At 33.1% G+C, this 15000-nt stretch overlaps 1 protein-coding gene across 1 annotated transcript in view; it reads right to left on the minus strand.

Moving 5' to 3' along the window:
• The window catches only part of LOC136840525 (sodium-coupled monocarboxylate transporter 1-like), a 16539-nt gene that overhangs the window by 660 nt on the left and 879 nt on the right, over positions 1–15000 (minus strand). The window contains exons 1-10 of the mRNA XM_067107175.1: positions 14179–15000; positions 10086–10219; positions 9195–9383; positions 7433–7587; positions 6312–6452; positions 5052–5270; positions 4039–4157; positions 2163–2317; positions 934–1232; positions 127–227 (exon numbers count right to left, since the gene is read on the minus strand). The exon at positions 14179–15000 is cut by the window's right edge and continues 879 nt beyond it. Coding sequence (XP_066963276.1) covers positions 127–227; positions 934–1232; positions 2163–2317; positions 4039–4157; positions 5052–5270; positions 6312–6452; positions 7433–7587; positions 9195–9383; positions 10086–10219; positions 14179–14401 — 1735 coding nt within the window. The 5' untranslated portion in view covers positions 14402–15000. The remainder of the gene's footprint in view (positions 1–126; positions 228–933; positions 1233–2162; positions 2318–4038; positions 4158–5051; positions 5271–6311; positions 6453–7432; positions 7588–9194; positions 9384–10085; positions 10220–14178) is intronic.

Below are 15000 nucleotides of genomic sequence, written 5' to 3' on the forward strand. Positions count from 1 at the left end.
TGTAGACAATAGGGGCAGTGAGAAATCTTAAGCTTTTTTTCGATATATATACAGTATATACATATATATTTTTCTTGTATTTTTTAAGTAATATATTTTATATATATTTAAGTAAACCTCACATACCTGTCGCGATGGAGACGACAGTTCCAACAACCACAGTTATCAGGAGACCCAGCACGCCAGTGTAGCAGTAACTGAGACTGTAGATCGTTTTTGCAATCTCCCTACGAAAGAGAAGACACCAAAAATAACAGATACGTAACCGATCGTTCCTACATGAATGCAGAGGCTGATGGGAAGGGCAATCTAAGTATGCTTTAACAATAGTTTGTTTAGCTCGCATTTGCTCTTTGGTTTTCTGTGCTGTGGTTTGAACCTCAGTAAACTGTAGATTGGTTTTATTTTACGTTCAAATAAGACTTTAGCGTCGTTTAACTAATAAACTTTAGGTTTTAGTGATTTTTCTTTCGTATTTAACAGTATTCGTTCGATAATAACCTTAGGAGTCATTCTTCCTCTTCGTATTAAACAGTACTCGTTCAATAAAAGCCTAATGAATATTCTTACTCTTCGTATTAAACAGTACTCGTTCAATAAAAGCCTAATAAATATTCTTACTCTCCTTATTAAACAGTACTCGTTCAATAAAAGCTTAATCAACATTCTTACTCTCCTTATTAAACAGTACTCGTTCAATAAACGCCTTAGGAATCATTCTTCCTCTACGTATTAAACAGTGCTCGTTCAATAAAAGCCTAATAAATATTCTTACTCTCCTTATTAAACAGTACTCTTTCAATAAAAGCTTAATAAATCACTCTTACTCTTCGTATTAAACAGAACTCGTTCAATAAAAACCCTCTCTATTACATTCAGATTCCTTTGCGTTCCATCTACTCTGACCCAAACATCTGTAAACAAACGACTCACTCTTCTTCTTCGCTCAAGTACGGCGTCGGAGACGCGGCCGCCAAAGTGTCGTTGAAGAAGCCGCTGAGGGCGTCGTCTCCCGTGACCTCGTTGAAGGAAACCCCTGGAACTTGACCGTCGAAGGAAGAGTTGGCGAAGGCGTTCATCGTGGAATTAGCGAGAAGAACAGGAAGGAGGTTCTCGGGACAGCCCGCGGTGGAGAGAGGGAGCTTCTTGGGCGAGCCCCCGCCCACGACGAACTTCCCGATGACCAGCCACAGGTTGAAGAGGACGCCCGTCACGAAGCCGGTGAAGGCACCCTGCAAGGTGAGGTGATGGGACCCGTAATGTTCTTTTTTATAGTGAAATTGTTCTTTTTTTTTTTGTAGTGAAATTTTAGGGGTAGGTTAAGGACACAGGCGTAAGAGAGAGAGAGAGAGAGAGAGAGAGAGAGTGTGCTCAAACGCATCCTGCAGAAGTGACTTTATATTATACGAAAGTCTATTTTCTGGTTTCCTGTTTTAAAGCTTCATAGCATCACATTGTAAAGCAACATATCACGCAACATTTTAAAGCAGAACATCGTTATGAAGCAGAACAACATGATAAGGCAAAACATTATGAAGCAGAACAACATTATGAAGCAAACCATTATAAAGATAAACAACAGTATGAAGAAAAAAAACATTATAGTGCAGAACAACATTATAAAGGAAAACAGCATTATGAAGCTAAACATAATAAAGCAAAACAACATTATAAAGCAGAACAGCATTACAAAGCAAAACAACATTATAAAGCAGAACAACACTATAATGTGAAACAACATTATAAAGCAGAACAACATTATAAAGCAAAACAATCATTATAAAGCAGAACAACATTATAAAGCAAAACAACATTATAAAGAAAAACAACAGTACAAAGCAGAACAACATTATAAAGCAGAAAAATGTTATGAGGCAGAACAAAATTATCGAGCAAAACAACATTATAAAGCAGAACAACATTATGAAGCAGAACAACATTATGAAACAGAACAACATTATGAAGCAGAACATTATGAAGCAGAACAACATTCTAAACCAAAACAACATTATAAAGCAAAACAATATTCTAAACCAAAACAACATTATAAAGCAAAACAACATTCTAAACCAAAACAATCACCATAAACCAAAACAACATCATAATAAAGCAAAACAACATTACAAAGTAGACCAACACACCATGCACAGACCGCCCCATACCTTGTAATTGACCCAGGGGGCGCAGATACCGCAGACGAAGATGCCGCAGTAAGGCCCCGTGAAGGTGTTGGAGATACTGACGGAGATATGGAAGAGATTTCCAAGCTGTCCCGCCAGCATCCCAATGCCGATGCCCACCAGGCCCGATACAGCGGCTGTGAGGGACAGTCACTAGTTTTATTGATGGTCAGTTTAGTTTTATTGATGGTCAGTTTAGCAGTTTTATTGATGGTCAGTTTAGTGGTTTTATTGATGGTCAATTTACCAGTTTTATTGATGGTCAGTTTAGCAGTTTTATTGATGGTTAGTTTCAGTTTTAATGATGGTTAGTTTAGCAGTTTTATTGATGGTCAGTTTAGCAGTTTTATTGATGGTTAGTTTAGCAGTTTTATTGATGGTTAGTTTAGCAGTTTTACTGATGGTCAGTTTAGTGGTTTTATTGATGGTCAATTTACCAGTTTTATTGATGATCAATTTAGCAGTTGTATTGATGGTCAGTTTAGTGGTTTTATTGATGGTCAATTTACCAGTTTTATTGATGATCAATTTAGCAGTTTTATTGATGGTCAGTTTAGCAGTTTTATTGATGGTTAGTTTAGCAGTTTTATTGATGGTCAGTTTAGTGGTTTTATTGATGGTCAGTTTAGTGGTTTTATTGATGGTCAATTTAGTGGTTTTATTGATGGTTAGTTTAGCAGTTGTATTGATGGTCAGTTTAGTGGTTTTATTGATGGTCAATTTACCAGTTTTATTGATGATCAATTTAGCAGTTGTATTGATGGTCAGTTTAGTGGTTTTATTGATGGTCAATTTACCAGTTTTATTGATGATCAATTTAGCAGTTTTATTGATGGTCAGTTTAGCAGTTTTATTGATGGTCAGTTTAGCAGTTTTATTGATGGTTAGTTTAGCAGTTTTATTGATGGTCAGTTTAGTGGTTTTATTGATGGTCAGTTTAGTGGTTTTATTGATGGTTAGTTTTGGTTTTATTGATGGTCAGTTTAGTGGTTTTATTGATGGTCAATTTACCAGTTTTATTGATGATCAATTTAGCAGTTTTATTGATGGTCAGTTTAGTGGTTTTATTGATGGTCAATTTACCAGTTTTATTGATGATCAATTTAGCAGTTTTATTGATGGTCAGTTTAGCAGTTTTATTGATGGTCAGTTTAGTTTTATTTGGTTGTTTAGCAGTTTTATTGATGGTCAGTTAAGCAGTTTTTTGATGGTCAGTTTAGAGGTTTTTTTGATGGTCAGTTTAGAGGTTTTTTTTGATCAATTTAGCAGTTTTATTTTCAATTTAGTGGTTTTATTGATAAGTATTTTTTGTCTGTACGTCCATTTTTTCTGTCTGTAATTTTTTTGTCTGCATTTTTTCTGTCTGTAATTTTTTTGTCTGCATTTTTTCTGTCTGTAATTTTTTTGTCTGCATTTTTTCTGTCTTCAATTTTTCTGTCCGCAATTTTTCTGTCTCAATTTTTGCCTGTAATTTTTCTGTCTGCAATATTTTCTGTCCGCAATTTTTCTGTCCGCAATTTTTCTGTCCGCAATTTTCTGTCAGCACTTTTACTGTCAGCCCTCAGGTCTTAAAAACCACTGAGGCTAAAGGTCTGCAAATTGGTATATTGATCATCCATCCTCCAATCATCAAGCAGACCAAGTTGAAGCCCTCTGTGGAACAGAAATAAATTTCTGACTCACATCAGGATCGATCCCAGGTCTTTCAATTGAAAAGCAAGGGCGGTGCCATCTAAGGGCATACAAGTCATTAAAGAAGTTGGAACCTGAGTGTCACTGCTCACTAAACTTCATTTCTGAACTGAATTAAACAAAAGACGCAGAAACAATGACACACAAAAACAGAGCGTCAACTTACAGAGAACTTTGATGATGAAAGTCGACTTTTGGTCACTGATCCCCTTCAACATTGGCAGGTCCTTCAGGAGATCTTCCCAGATGATGCAGGCCAAGGAGTTGCCAGTCGTGGAGAGGGAACTGGAAGAGACAATGGATCATATATACCTGTGGATACAGTGGAGTCTCCATTTTCATTCATATAAGGCGGGTTTTCTGGAGAAGGAACAACATTATATATATACCTATAGATACAGTGGATTCTCAACTCTTGTTCACATTAAGCGGGTTTTCTGGAGAAGGAACAACATATATATATACCTAAAGATACAGTGGATTCTCAACTCTCTTTCATATTATGCGGGTTTTCTGGAGAAGGAACAACATATATATATATACCTATAGATACAGTGGGTTCTCAACTCTCGTTCATATTATGCGGGTTTTCTGGAGAAGGAACAACATTATACATATACCTATAGATACAGTGGATTCTCAACTCTTGTTCACATTAAGCGGGTTTTCTGGAGAAAGAACGACATATATATATACCTATAGATACAGTGGATTCTCAACTCTCGTTCATATTATGCTGGTTTCCTGGAGAAATTGGGAGAAATAATGTATCATGCAACACACACACATTATGCACACACATTGGAAGAAATAATGTATATATATACACACATATATATATATATATATATATATATATATATATATATATATATATATATATATATATATATATATATGTATGTATATATATTTTTTGCCAAAACTAAGAAAGTATTCAATCTTTTCCAGGTTTGTAAGTGACTGTACAATGTGAATGTGTGTCAGGGTCCCTGTGCTGTTTACCTGAATATCAGTGTATAGCTACATTCTTCTCAGACTTAGTGTACATAAGATCAATTTTCCCTTAGCTCATTTTCTCTGACCAGTTCCACAGTGTCTTTGACTCCAGTCTAGGTTACAGGCTTTCCAGTAGCCCACTCCAACTGCCTCTACAGAAATAAAACAGTCAAATCTTACCTTAACACACCACCATACACAGCAGCCACAAATAGTCCAGCCATTCCAGTCAAATGAGACAGTTTATCCAGAACCAGGTAAGGGATGATCTGATCCGGCTTCTCGATCCTACCTGACGTCAGGGGGTCGCAGTCCTTGTAGGTGGCGTAGGCCACGACCCCTGACACGTAGAAGGTGATCCAAAGGGCGTAGAGGCCGAACATGAAGAACACGCACAGCCTAAATGGAAAAGGGAAGCAGGTTTAAATATATTTTGGTAACTCATTTGATACTGAAGGTGAGTTATAGGGTATGAGAGAATATGAGTCTTTGAAATGGGTAAGAGATTCGGCTTAATATTTATGAATATACAAACATACACACACACATATATATGTATGTATGTATGTATGTATGTATGTATGTATGTATGTATGTATGTATGTATGTATGTATGTATGTATGTATGTATGTATGTATGTATGTATGTATGCATGTTACTGAGAAAATGAAAATTAATACTAATTTCACACCTACTTAGAAATCAGTCCACTATTTTTCCCATAGCAAAAATCAAATGCTTGGAATACAGACTATTCTTTTGTATATTTACTAAAAAATATACTATTTTCCTCTTAGAAAATATTCTGATATACTGAATACCTACTTACAACACAGAATATTCTTTAGTATATTTATTTAGAAATATACTGTTTTTCTCTTAGAAAAAATTCTGATACTGAATATCTACTTACAACACAGAATATTCTTTAGTATATATTAACTTATAAATATATTATTTTTCTCTTAGAAAATTTTCTAATACTGAATAACTACTTACAACACAGAATATTCTTTAGTATATTTACTTAAAAATATACTAATTTTCCTATTGGAAAATATTCTAATACTGAATACCTACTTACAACACAGAATATTCTTTAGTATATTAACTTATAAATATACTAATTTTCCTCTTAGAAAATATTCTAATACTGAATACCTACTTACAACACAGAATATTCTCTTGCATATTTTATTAAAAATATAATACTTTTCCTCCTAGAAAATATTCTGATACTGAATACTTACTTACAACACAGAATATTCTTTAGTATATTTACTTAAAAATATACTAATTTTCCTACTGGAAAATATTCTAATACTGAATACCTACTTACAAGACAGAATATTCTTTAGTATATTAACTTATAAATATACTAATTTTCCTCTTAGAAAATATTCTAATAGTGAATACCTACTTACAACACAGAACCTCACCTTCTGGACATGGCGAGAGTGGAGACCGAAGCGAATCTCTGGTACGTCGATTGGTTCAACCCAATCCACCCGATCATGGAATAGGCCCCTTGGGTCAGGACGGACCAGAAGGTGTGTCTGACGAAGGGATTGGGGTCCATGCTGCGATTGGAGGAGGTGATTGGTAGGTCAGTGACTGGTTTGGTTTAATATTGTTGTGTTTCAAGTTAACTGTTTGCGTTAGGTTTTGAATAATTACACTAGTTTATAACGAGGAGCTTACATTAACTTTCAGGTGGAATGACTACTTATGTTTAAAGGAAAGTAATTACATTACCTTAAAGCGAAATTATTAAGGTTAGATTCAAGTGAAGTTATTGTCTTGGGTATAACTGAATCAATTACACTACTTATAACTGAATCAATTACATTATTCTCGAGATGAAGAGGTGTATTAATTACATCAGTTTTCGAGTGAAGAAAAACATTTATCTTTTATCAGCCATAATTACTCTTAGGTTTTTTTCAGCTTGAGTGATTACATTAGCTTTGTTTTTCAGCCAAAGTGATTACATTATCTATTTGTTCAGTGAAGCTTGCTAAGCAGTTTAAACTTGATAATTAATTAAGACTTTGTCTAAAGATTTTGATCATTTTTGTTCATGTGATTTTACCAGAATTTCTGTATCAAATAATTATAGAATTTTTTGCCCTTGAAATAATAATAATAATAATAATAATAATAATAATAATAATAATAATAATAATAATTATTATTATTATTATTATTATTATTATTATTATTATTATTATTACATCAATTTTTTCTATGTAATATTTCATTATGATTATTATTATTATTATTATTATTATTATTATTATTATTATTATTATTATTATTATTATTATTATTATTATTATTACATCATTTTTTTCTTCGTAATATTTCAGTATTATCATTATTATTATTATTATTATTATTATTATTATTATTATTATTATTATTATTATTTTTATTATTATTATTATTATTATTATTATTATTATTATTATTACTGAATCAATTTTTTTCTTCGTGATATTTCATTATCATTACTAGTAGCAGGAGGAGGAGGAGGAGGAGGAGGAGGAGGAGGACTCACTTGAAGAACTGGATCCTGCCTCCTTCGTTGGCCAGCTCGAAGACGGTCCCAAGCCCTCCTACGTTTAGGCAGCAGACGATCACTACCACTAAAACACCACCAAACATCAGGATAGTCTGGATGACGTCAGTGTAAACAACGGCTTTCACCCCTCCCTGGAAGAAAGGAAAGTGAAAGCTACTCGTTTCCTGGAAATGAGAGCTGCTCATTTTCTGGAAATGAAGGCTATTCATTTCCTGGAAATGCAGGCTACTCATTTTCTGGAAATGAAAGCTACTCATTTCCTGGAAATGAAATCTACTCATTTCCTGGAAATGAAATCTACTCATTTCCTGGAAATGAAAACTACTCATTTCCTGGAAATGAAATCTACTCATTTCCTGGAAATGAAAACTACTCATTTCCTGGAAATGAAAACTTCACATTTCCTGGAAATGAAATCTACTCATTTCCTGGAAATGAAAACTACTCATTTCCTGGAAATGAAAACTACACATTTCCTGGAAAAGAAAGCTACTCATTTCCTGGAAAAGAAAGCTACTCATTTCCTGGAAAAGAAAGCTACTCATTTCCTGGAAATGAAAGTTACTCATTTCCTGAAAATGAAGGCTATTCATTGCCTGGAAATGAAGGCTACTCATTTTCTGGAAATTAAAGCTACTCATTTCCTGGAAATGAAATCTACTCATTTCCTGGAAATGATATCTACTCATTTCCTGGAAATGAAAACTACTCATTTCCTGGAGAAATCTACTCATTTCCTGGAAAAGAAAGCTACTCATTTTTTGGAAATGAAAACTACTCATTTCCTTTAAATGAAAGCTACACATTTCCTGGAAATGAAAACTACTCATTTCCTGGAAAAGAAAGCTACTCATTTCCTGGAAAAGAAAGCTACTCATTTCCTGGAAATGAAGGCTACTCATTTCCCGGAAATGAAAGCTACTCATTCCCCGGAAATAAAAGCTACTCATTCCCCGGAAATGAAAGCTACTCATTTCCTTTGATGAAGAGTGAAAGGAGCGGTGCAAAGACCATTTAGTAATGCCTACAGTGCACCATGCGAGGTGCACTTATTCATTTATCTGATTAGTTACCAATTTATTTATTAATAACCGGTATATTTATTTATATATTTATTCATTTGTTTATTTATATAATTTTTTTATTTATTCAATCACCTATTTGTTTCTTATTTATTTACATAGTTATTCATCTACTTATCTAACTATCATTCCTCTATCCATCTCCTTATTCCAACTCCCAAGTTTCTTCATTTTCCCAATTCCTTCTTTTTAACTTTTTCCGCTAAATTAAATTCACGCCAACCACACGAACCGCGTGACGTCATCGTCGCCATTTTGCCTTATAGATGGGAGGATGTTGGAAACTTATCTCATTTTTATATTAATAAGTAAAAGTTCTACTCCTACTCGCCTAGGCAAAGATCTACACATACATACACACCCACACGCATACACATACACACACACACTCACATTTTATCGAGACAGACACGCTCACACACACTTACACACAGATGAACATTGGCTAATATACACACACATCTGTGGAAAGTTATCTAATGCAAGGTTAACTAATGACATGGTTTGATAAATAATAATAATAATAATAATAATAATAATAATAATAATAATAATAATAATAATAATAATAATAATAATAATACAACCTCTCCTGTCCTCAACAAGTCAAATCATAACACCATTATGGCAAAAAATAACAGACCAAATAAACTCACAATAGTTATATAAAAAGTGCAGATTGACCCCATGATGGCGATGGACGCCCAGGTCGACAGACTGGTGACCGTAGCTAAGGTCAAAGAGGGGGCATAGAGGCACATACCCATGTAGAAAAAGCTGACTAAGATTTTTGCTGACACTGCTAATTTCCTCAGGACTATGGAGTGATATCGCATTATCAGGTACTGTTGGGGAGAAAGGTTATGCAGATTGAGTGTATGTGTATGTATATGTATTTGTATATGTATATATATTATATATATATATATATATATATATATATATATATATATATATATGTATATATACATATATATACATATATAATATATGTATATATATGTATGTATGTATATCTTTATATATATACAAATATTTAAATATGTATACATATATTTTGAGAGAAATTATCTTAAAGATTTCTCTCAAGTTTATTATTGAGTTTTCTCTCATAGAGCTCTCAATAAAATGTTTAATGATTCTTTTCATTATTCTTCATTATAGTATACATATTTTTCCCCAATATAATTTCGAGAGAAATTATCTTAAAAAAAGATAATTTCTCTCAAGATTATTGTTGAGTTTTCTCTCATAGAAATCTTAATAAAATGTATAATGATTATGTATTTACTATTCTTCACTACACTATACACACATTTTCCCAATATAATTTTGAGAGAAATTATCTCAAAAATTATCTCTAAAAAAGGAAATTTCTCTCAAGTTCAACTCTTAATAAAATGTATAATGATTGTTTTCATTATTCTTCCTTATACTATACACACATTTTCCCCAATATAATTTTGAGAGAAATGACCTTAAAAAATCATCTTAAAAAACATAATTTCTTTCAAGATTCTCTCTTAATAACTTGATGAAATAATTACCTCATTTAATGAGATAATCTTCAGCGGGTATAGGACGGGCAGGGTGATGAACTGCACGATGAATATGCCCAGGAAACAGCCAATCAGGTTGATGCAGAGCTGGGTACCATAGAAGTACATCTCCGTTGCCAGGCCTGCAAAAAAAAGAAAGTGCATATAGATGTGTTTATAGATATATATTTATAGATATATAGGGAGGAAGAGCTGCCATATTGAATTGAATTATTGGTCATGTTTTCCTAAACGCTTCAAGTCCATCTTGGCAAATATACTACATATATTACTCTCAGGTGTTTTTCCTCGCAAATAAATCTCTTTCTTCGTTCACTCTGTGGCAAAATGGTTTGATCATCTCGTCCGCTAAAGCTGAGTTCCTGTTTTCTGTCAAGAGATATTCATCGATAATTTATAGAGTTTCTCTTTGCAACAGAAAATGGAGACGTTAGATACACTGGTTCAGAACAGAGTTAGAAGCTGACTTATGCCTATTGTAGTCGCATTTTTACTCATTTTTACCCACAAGCACCCATTAACTTACTAAGCTCTTCTCTAACTAATGTGATATTGATATTCAATAATCTATAGAGTTTCTCTTTGCAACAGAAAATGGAGACATTAGATACACTGACTCAGAACAGAGTAGGGACTGACTTATGACTATTGTAGTCGCATTTTTGTTCATTTTTACCCCCAAGCACCCATTAACTTATGAAGCTTTATTCTAACTAATGTGATATTCAATACAGAACAGACATACGTTCAGGATAATCCTATAAACAGCTATAACGAAGTAGATACGGTAGCCAGGTTTACTGTATAACGGGAAAAAGTTAGCCATGTGTAGCTAAGTCTCCCTTGAAAAGCTGCTTCTTTCAAATCTCCTTAAAATTGTTCCGGGTTTTGTTTTACCTCAGACTCCTGAACCAAACTCTCTCTTGGTGTTTGTGTGTAGATGTATGTGTGTATGTAGGGGTGTATGTATGTGTGTATGTGTTTCCTTTTTCCTATATAACTAATCTCATACTCAATGTATCTCGTTTCTATTCATTTGTCACTTCTAGAGCAGAGCAGCAGGATTTTAAACAGCTCAGATCAGCCAATCTTCGACTTCTGCAGATTTTATTTCATTTTATCTTTTTATCTTCCCGGTCGATTTAACAAAAGGATTTTTTTTTATCAATGTTTCACTCTTAATTTATATAAAAAGGAAATTATTTGGTTCTAAAGGTGGTTAATACCTCCTAGTGACTGTAGACCTATACATACTGTTGGTCTATAATACCTCCTAGTGACAGTAGGCCTATAGATAGGTATGCAATACCTCCTGATGTATATATATATATATATATATATATATATATATATATATATATATATATATATATATATATATATATATATATATATATATATATATATATAATATATACCTCTTAATGACTATAGTCCTATACATACTGTAGATCTATAATACCTCCAAATGTCTATATAAATAGGTCAGTAATACCTCCTAATAACTTATAGGCCTTTATATAGGTCTATAATACATCCAAATGTCTATATACACAGGTCTATAATACCTCCTGTCGTCTATATACATAGATCTATAATACCTCCTAAGGAGTATAGGCCTATACATAGATCTATAATACCTCCAAATATCTATAAATATATAGGTCTATAATACCTCCTAATGACTTATAGGCCTATATATGGGTCTATCCATTCCTATAATACAACACTTTGTCGAACTGTTGTGATAAATAAAATGATACAATGAACAACAAAGTTTCACTCTTTCTTCTTCCCCTTCTTCTTCTTCTTCTTCTTCTTCTTCTTCTTCTTCTTCTTCTTCTTCTTCTTCTTCTTCTCATTTCTTACAATGTCACTGTGAGAGACAACTTTTTCTCTTTTTAAAGTAAACACAATTGATTTATGTAACCAACGTTCTCTAGCCATGAGCTGTGCTCATGTGAATGCCCAGGGTAGAAGGGGTAGGGCATGAATGCCCAGGGTAGGAGAGGTGGCGGGTAGGAACAGCCTTCCTATGATTTATGTTTATATATATATATATATATATATATATATATATATATATATATATATATATATATATATATATATATATATATATATATATATATATATATATATAATAACTGATATCTCATCTTTCTGTATTTCCCATTACCTTCAGTGGCCCCTTTGGTGGTGGGTTTGTTCCATATGAATAGGGTTCCTCATCTTCTGAATAATAATAATAATAATAATAATAATAATAATAATAATAATAATAATAATAATAATAATATTATTATTATTATTATTATTATTATTATTGTTATTATTATTATTATTATTATTATTATTATTATTATTATTAACCAAACAAAAACTTCTTTCAGTTTTCTTCTGAAGTTGGAAAGAGAAACCCACAAGATTCTTGTGGATAACTTGTTTACTTGTAAATATTTACATGTTACTTTTAAACTCGAGTACTTTCAGGTCCTAACTGTGACCCTTTTTCAAGAGATGAGGTAGTCAGGCTGGTTCAAGGCCCAGCAATCTTCTGCTGTCCTTGAACCAGCCTCACAACCTCATCTCTTGAAAAAGGGTCACAGTTAGGACCTGAAAGTACTGAGTTTAAAAGTAACATGTAAATATTTACAAGTAAAACAAGTTATAATGCAGGAATCTTGTGGGTTTTCTTTCCATTATTATTATTATTATTATTATTATTATTATTATTATTATTATTATTATTATTATTATTATTATTATTATTATTATTTTCTTTGGAAGCTTGAATTACAAGTCAGTGAACCCCTTTGGTGAGCTTGTTCCATATGGATAGGGTTCATCTTCCGAATAATAATAATAATAATAATAATAATAATAATAATAATAATAATAATAATAATAAATAATAAATAATAATAATAGTTTTGCCACAACTTGCATTAATTGCTTTTTTTCTATTAAATTTAATCTTGCTATTTTAATTATTTATATACCTTAAAGTGTTTTACACTTGTGGACATAATATAAGCTTTATTTTAGAGGCTCCCTGAGGCAATATAACCTTTATAGCTCCACTGACGATACTGGATATAATATAATCTTTAATCTAGAGGCTCCCTAAGGCAATATAAGCTTTATAGCTCAACTGACGATAACTGGATATAATATAATCTTTACTTTAGAGGATTTCTAAGGCAATATAACCTTTATAGCTCAGTTGATAACTGGATATAGTATAGTCTTTATTTTAGAGGATTTCTAAAGCAATATAACCTTTATAGCTCAACTGATAACTGGATATAATATAATCTTTATTTTAGAGGCTCCCTAAGGCAATATAACCTTTATAGCTACTGGATATAATATAATCTTTACTTTAGAGGCTCCCTAAGGCAATATAACCTTTATAGCCCAGTTGATGACTGGATGTAATATAATCTTTACTTTAGAGGCTCCCTAAGGCAATATAACCTTTATAGCTCAGTTGATAACTGGATATAATATAATCTTTATTTCAGAGGCTCCCTAAGGCAATATAACCTTTATAGCTCAGTTGATAACTGGATATAATATAATCTTTACTTTAGAGGCTCCCTAAGCCAATATAAGCTTTATAGCTCAACTGATAGCTGGATATAATATAATCTTTACTTTAGAGGCTCTCTAAGTCAATATAACCTTTATAGCTCAGTTGATAACTGGATATAATATAATCTTTACTTTAGAGGCTCCCTAAGGCAATATAACCTTTATAGCTCAGTTGATAACTGGATATAATATAATCTTTACTGTAGAGGATTTCTAAGACAATATAAGCTTTATAGCTCAGTTGATAACTGGATATAATATAATCTTTATTTTAGAGGATTTCTAAGGCAATATAACCTTTACAGCTCAGTTGATGAGTGGATATAATATAATCTTTACTTTAGAGGATTTCTAAGGCAACATAAGCTTTATAGCTCAGTTGATAACTGGATATATAATCTTTATTTTAGAGGCTCCCTGAGGCAATATAACCTTTATAGCTCAACTGATGATAGTGATTAAATGAACAATTCCTTCATCTTACCTAAAATGGATATGGCTGAGATGAGACCTCCCAGAAGCGATATAGCCACAGGTACTGGAGACATCTCCCTCCCGCCGAGGAGGAAGTCCAAGGTGGTGCTGTTGCCACGCCCCTGGAGGGCGCTGTAGATCCCTATGCCCAGGGACACCACCAGCAGGAGAGCGAAGAGCACGTAGTCCACGGCTCCCAAGCTCTTCGACTGCAGAGTTTCGATTTCGTCCATCTCTTCTGCAGGAGCGTCGTGCCCTCAGGGCTTTGAGGTAGTGTTATTTCTCGGCGCGGAGGTAGGTGGAATGGGCAATCCGGTGCACTTATCTAGCCCAGGAAGCAGTCGAAAGGAACCGAGAAGGGGAAAAAAGTGCCCAGTCCCTGAGGAAGCTACAAAAGGAATGAGAATGGAAAAATAAAAATGTCGAACTTGTCTCAAAAGGAAGCGACAGATTTGCTTTGGGGAGAATGGGAATCCATAAGAATCCAGGAACACAGAAGAAGGAATGGAGTTCGAAAGCTTGGTGGTGATAAGCTTCTCGCTGCTTTTCGTAAGGAAAATGTGGGAAGAGGTGGCCTGAAGGGTTTTGTTACGCTGTTTAAGGGGGTTCCTAAGAATGAATTTGAGAACTTTCAAAGGATTGTCTGACTGCACTTTTCTCTAGAATAAGCAAACGATTGATTTTGTTGCACAATTTGGTGAAATTTTAACAATTAGGTGAAAATTGCACAATTTGGTAAAAAAAATTTAATAATTTGGTGAATATTGAACAACTTAGTAAAAATTGCACATTTTGGTAAAAACTGCACAACTTGGTGAAAATTGCAGTTTGG

This window comes from Macrobrachium rosenbergii, chromosome 7, assembly GCF_040412425.1.
Source record: "Macrobrachium rosenbergii isolate ZJJX-2024 chromosome 7, ASM4041242v1, whole genome shotgun sequence".
Classification (NCBI taxonomy): Eukaryota; Metazoa; Arthropoda; class Malacostraca; order Decapoda; family Palaemonidae; genus Macrobrachium; species Macrobrachium rosenbergii.